This window comes from Lolium rigidum, chromosome 7, assembly GCF_022539505.1.
Source record: "Lolium rigidum isolate FL_2022 chromosome 7, APGP_CSIRO_Lrig_0.1, whole genome shotgun sequence".
Taxonomy (NCBI): Eukaryota; Viridiplantae; Streptophyta; class Magnoliopsida; order Poales; family Poaceae; genus Lolium; species Lolium rigidum.
This window is the reverse complement of record NC_061514.1, coordinates 84054939-84060543: the sequence shown is the minus strand read 5'-3', so window position 1 is coordinate 84060543 and position 5605 is coordinate 84054939. Positions and strand designations below refer to the sequence as shown.

Genomic DNA, 5605 nt, shown 5'->3' with positions numbered 1-5605 from the left:
TCACAGGAACGACGCCTCCTCGCCCTTGGCGAAGTACGCGCCGGTCGGCCCGTCGTTCGGCAGCAGTGCCACCTTCACCACATTGCGAGCGCCCTCCTCTGGCGTCAGCACCCCCGACCTCATGCTCATGTCCGTCTTGACGAAGCCTGGGTGCACGCAGTTGACGCGCACCGCCGGGTGCCTCCTCGCCAAGATTCTGGAGTACGTGTTCATGGCGGCCTTGGCCACTTTGTAGGCCGAGAACTTCGTAGGCCACCCTTGCGGCCCCAAAACGCCAGCCTCGAAGTCCTTGATGAACTTATTCAGCATTTCGTCCAGCCTCTCCTCGGTCAGACTATCGATGTCGTTAAGCTCCTGCCTCACCTCCTCGCTGCTGATATGCTGCATTGCTCGATTTGAAATCCCTTTATGTATGGTAGTATTTCCTTAGCATGATCATTGAGAAAAAAAGGACTCAAACGTTTACCTTTAGCAGCCCATAATCAGAGGAGACGTTCACTATTCTTCCGTCAGAGGAAGATTGCAGCAGAGGCAGCAGGGCTTCGGTTACATGCTTCGTGCCATAGTAGTTCGTCTGCACGCTCTTCTTTGCAGCGCCTATGGGCTCCTGGGCGTTCTTCAGCATCCATTCAACTCTCTGGTGGAAATCCATGCCACCAAACTGTTGTATGCACCGACAAGTAAACTTGTTCAGTTTATTTGACCGAGCAATCTGAGAACAAATTAAGCCCCCCCAGGTTCTTACAATGATTCGTAACATTCGATCAGCTTTGACTTTGCTGTAACTTTCAGTTTATCAATGACCTTTGTTTGTGTTTATTTCAGGTCCATTGATCTGATATACGGAGTACAAAAACTCGGCTTGCTAAAGAGCAACGTGGCCTCACCTTTTCCTCGTTGGTATCGAGCTCTTGGTCGTACTCAACCCCACCAACTGCGGCATTATTCACCTGCAGGTTAACATAGTACAACTAACTATCAGCAGTGCCTCCTTATCGGAAAAAAAAAACTATCAGCAGTGCCTAAAACCTTCGATGCACATCTAAAAAAAAAACGTCTATGCAGCTAGCAGCTGGAGCACAAAATGAAACGGAAGACTTGCCAGAATGTCTAGCTTGCCAAAACTGCTCTTCAGAAAGTCAGCCAGTGTAGAAATATTCGAAGCGTCGGTGATCTCTAGCTCATGGAAGACGATGCCGGTGACCCCTAGCCCTTTGAGCTTCTCGACGGCCTCCCTGCCCCTCGTTTCATCTCGGGCCGTCAGAACGACCGTCACGCCGCCGCTTGCCAGTTGCCGACACACCTCGAAACCGATCCCCTTATTCCCGCCGGTGACGACGGCAACCCTAGGAAAGTAGCAATGGTAAAGATCGATCATGCCAGTACATACATTACATACATTCAAGGTTCATTCTAGCAAAGGCAGCGTCAAGAGGAAGAGCAAAGCATTCGTGGGCAAACGGCAAACCTCGTGATTGACGGGCTGGAGATGGCTCCCTCCATGATGTGAAAAACCAGGAGCTCCAACAACAGGATCACAGAGATCGATGGGTTGGTCACAATCAGATACGGCTATGGGAGGAAGAGAGCAAGAGATTTATAACTAACTCGGTCATATCTTGGTCGTCTTTGTGGTGCTGTCGTCCTCGTCCGGCACAGATATCAATATCATGACAGCACCCACACGTACCTGTGTGTGTTGCCGCCTCGTTGGACTGTGCCCATACCCAGATAGACAACTGATCGAACAATTCAAATGCCAATTTGACGAAGGGATCGAACAATTCAAATGCCAATTTGACGAAGGCGTTGCGTTGCAGGTCGAAATGTCAGCGGTGCACAGCAGAGCGTGGGTGCTCGGTCCTGCGAACATGGTATAAATATCATCTCAATATAACCAGTGACACCATGCCGGAGCATATCCTACTCCATTGCAATAATTTCAAAAGATTCCATGCAGAAAGCAGAGGAGCTCAGTAAAGTTCTACCAGTTCATCTTCAGCATCAGCATGACGATTAATTGAGGGCACACGTCAAACTGCATCATTTTATTGACAACTATTACAGCGTAACTCATTTTGTCTCATATTCTGAAACTAAGACTGGCAGAAACTTTATTCGTATGGCAAGATCACACATAAGACGCCTCGCCGTTCCTGTCAAAATAAGCACCAGTAGGACCATCGTCAGGCAAGAGAGCAACCTTCACAGGGTTGCTAGCACCCTCCTCAGGTGTCAATACTCCCATGTGCATTGACATGTCAGTCTTGACATAACCGGGTGTCAGGCAGTTGATGCGCATCGTAGGGTACTTCTTGGCAAGAATCCTTGTGTACGCATTGAGGGCAGCTTTGGCAACTTTGTAGGCCGATGAGCCACCCGTTGGCCACCCATGTGCCTCTATTAAGTTGGCCTTGAAATCTTCTAGGAACAAATCCAACAGCTCATCCAGTCTCTTTTCAGTAAGGTTGTCAATGTCATCAAATTCCTTCTTCAGTTCTTCGCTGTTGAAGTTCTGCTCAAGAAAGCAACATATATTAAACAAAAAAGAACCAGTGCATTGCCCTAGTTTTCTGTAATTTGAGCCGCAATGCTTTCTGATGGGAGAAAATAACGTGAGGAGGATCAACGATGTGGGTTGGAACAATAGGAACATTCAAGTATCACACAATCACAGAAAATTCGAACTCGTGTCATAATTATTTTGAATTAATGCTAAGTCGATGTAGGAAGACCATATCACTACAAAATGTGATAAGATGCTCTCCTATAGTACATGCAATGCAATCACACCCTTACTGCCTCTGAGTAAACAAGTTAAACTGGAAAAAAATATCATGTACGCAAACAGAGATACCTTATTTCCCTGAAAAGGAAGATATCCCTTATCCAGAAAAGCTATTTAGTAGTCACATAATAATATCACTGGAAAAGCATATTCCAACGATACACAGATACTCCTAAGAAACTCAACAAAATGAAGAGATAAAAAGCGCTGTAGCAGAAATATTTTGGCCTCGGTAATGTTAAATGTAATTCGTGAAACTGCTATATCATGTCGAGTTGCTGCGTGGTTAGCATTACTTACTCTTAGCAGTGCAAAGCCTGATGAGAGATTGACAATTCTTCCACAGGAGGATAACTGAAGAAGAGGAAGTAGTGCCTCTGTGACAAGCTTTGCCCCATAGTAGTTTGTTCGCATACATTCCTTTGCTTCCTCGTATGTCTCTTTTGAATTTTCTTTCATCCATTGAACTCTCTGATCAACATCCATGCTTTCAACCTATCCATGCATGGACAGGTTAAATGTTACACAACTTATCAGAGATGGCCAACCCCATCCTAGTTCATTCGCTTGACAAAAATTTCAATTAGTGAATACAAAGTAAACGACTAATTAAACTAGAAGTAAGTGAGGTTGCACGATCCACTTGTACAACCCCTAATTATTTACCTAGTTTTTCAGAAACATATTCGTTGCTTACTTATGTGATATGGACACGAAAAAAAATCTAAGATTTAACGCATAATTGACTATAGAAACATGGTAGATGCAAAGCACAATTTCAGGATTGTCAACTTTGATCAACAATTTCTACAATCCAAACTTATATGTTCAGTCTGTATTACAACATGAGTACGATGTGTTTTGTAATGCTAAACTATGCTCCAGTAGATACAAGAAGTAATGATGTTTATATCAATATTGCGGTTGATGAATGATTTCTACAATCCAAATTTGAAACTTCTAGGTTCATCTAGTATCATAGCATCAGCATGATGTGTTCTCTCATGCTAAACTACGATCCAGTTGTTACAAGAAATGATGATCTTATATGTCCATGCTACGGTTCCTTGATAACAACAAACAGCTAAAGAAAGATGAAAATATTATTATTTTGATGAGTTTGCCTAATTCTGAAACAAAGTTATATATTAACTACTGACAAACTGAAAATTCGTGAGTAGAAATGTTTTACATTGGTTACCTGTTCTTTAACTTTGGCAACCAAAGCTGGATCTCGATCAACGCCTGAAATGCCTGCATTGTTTATCTAGAAATAAAAGAAATCACATGATCGTGGTGATGAATTTAAAAAATAAAGAAAAAACATTTCTATACCAACCCCAACGAGAAGTCAATAACTGAAACAGCATAGCTTATGAGTATTAACAACAGAACAAGTTTACAAGAGATGCAACAACAACATCACAACTCTAACTAGTACAAGCCTGGAAAAGTTATTCAAAAGGAGCTCCTATGATAATTTTACATTTCAATACAACAATGCACCAAGTATAATTTATTCATATTTATATATAATTCTATTAATTTGAACTTTACGCCTAGGAGTCTGAATAAAATGCACCGTTCTCTCTGTGGAGCTCAGTGGAACAGTATGAATGCCCGCTTGCCCGAGCCCAAATCTGCTACTGCTAGGCCCTCGATTCAAAGCGTAAAGGAGGGGTATGTATATACCAGGATATCGAGCTTCCCGAATTGATTCTTGACGAAATCCGCCAGCCGGCCGACGCTGGCAGGGTCTGTGACATCCAACTGATGGAAGACAACGTCGGATTGGCCGGCACCGCCGGAGCGCCTGACGCCCTCGACCGCCTCCAGCCCCCTCGCCTCGTTCCTCGCCGTGAGCACGACCCTGAGCCCCCTGGACGCGAGCTGCCTGCACGTCTCCAGCCCAACCCCTTTGTTCCCTCCGGTAACCACAGCGATCCTAAATTACACGTAGCAGTGTGACAGAGGTTCCGGTAAATTTTCTGCGAAAGGCGACCGGAAAGGGGAGAGACGGAGCGATCGAACCTCTTGCTCGACGGATTCGAGGCGGCCGCCGGTTCCATATTTCCCGTCCGGCTCGCCGCGGCTGGTCGAGGATGGGTGTGTGAGCTCTGGACTCTGCAGGCTTGGAGTTGGAGAAGATGATTCATCGTCCACTTTCCCTTTGTTCTGACGAAACAGCTTTTGTGATGGGCCTGGTAAGTAAGGCATGGCCCGCGATCCATGACATTTGGGCCAAGCGGCCTGATCCACGATCGGAAGAGAAATAGGAGAGGCCGAACCACTTGGGCAGGTTGAGATTGGAGGGTTCCTCTCGGTAGCGGAGAGTGGAATTTTTTTTTTTGCGAAACACAGTACAATCAAAGACGCTCATACATATGCGAAAACACTCACCCCTGAAGAATATTCCGCCTTTATGAGACACCAAAGTGTCAAATCTGGGATTTGAACTCTGGTGGGCTGGGGGTGCCACTGCCCTCCTAACCATCCAACCACAGGCAGGGGCGGAGCTGCTTGGTGCTACCCTGATGCACATGCATCAGGGTCGAAATGCTTTTTTACTAGCAATTAGCTAGTGTAGGCAACCAATGCATCAGGTTCTACAAGTATTGGTGCATCTCAGGTCCCAAATTCAAGCCTGATATCTAAGTTGTGCATCATGGTAATTATTTTCCAGCTCCGCCAGGTTGGTTCTTGCGGAGAGTGGAAATTGTCCCATGCAGTAGTTAGTTAAGGGTGTAAATGGATCGGATCAGATCGGAATTTTGCTCACATCATATTCTTTTATCACTTTTTCGGATTCAAATCGTA

At 45.1% G+C, this 5605-nt stretch overlaps 2 protein-coding genes across 2 annotated transcripts; both read right to left on the bottom strand.

Moving 5' to 3' along the window:
* Positions 1-1798, bottom strand: LOC124670081 (salutaridine reductase-like). Its single transcript, XM_047206590.1, has 5 exons — positions 1469-1798; positions 1103-1346; positions 888-950; positions 467-661; positions 1-381 (listed from the first exon to the last, which is right to left on the bottom strand). Exons 1-5 carry the CDS (start codon positions 1501-1503, stop codon positions 1-3), a joined length of 918 nt encoding a protein of 305 aa, XP_047062546.1. The 5' UTR covers positions 1504-1798.
* Positions 1799-1937: 139 nt separating this feature from the next.
* On the bottom strand, positions 1938-4948 carry LOC124670080 (short-chain dehydrogenase/reductase 2b-like). The gene is made up of 5 exons (XM_047206589.1): positions 4820-4948; positions 4481-4733; positions 3990-4055; positions 3089-3283; positions 1938-2515 (listed from the first exon to the last, which is right to left on the bottom strand). Exons 1-5 carry the CDS (start codon positions 4942-4944, stop codon positions 2132-2134), a joined length of 1023 nt encoding a protein of 340 aa, XP_047062545.1. The 5' UTR covers positions 4945-4948; the 3' UTR covers positions 1938-2131.
* Between the last annotated feature and the right edge of the window lie 657 nt (positions 4949-5605).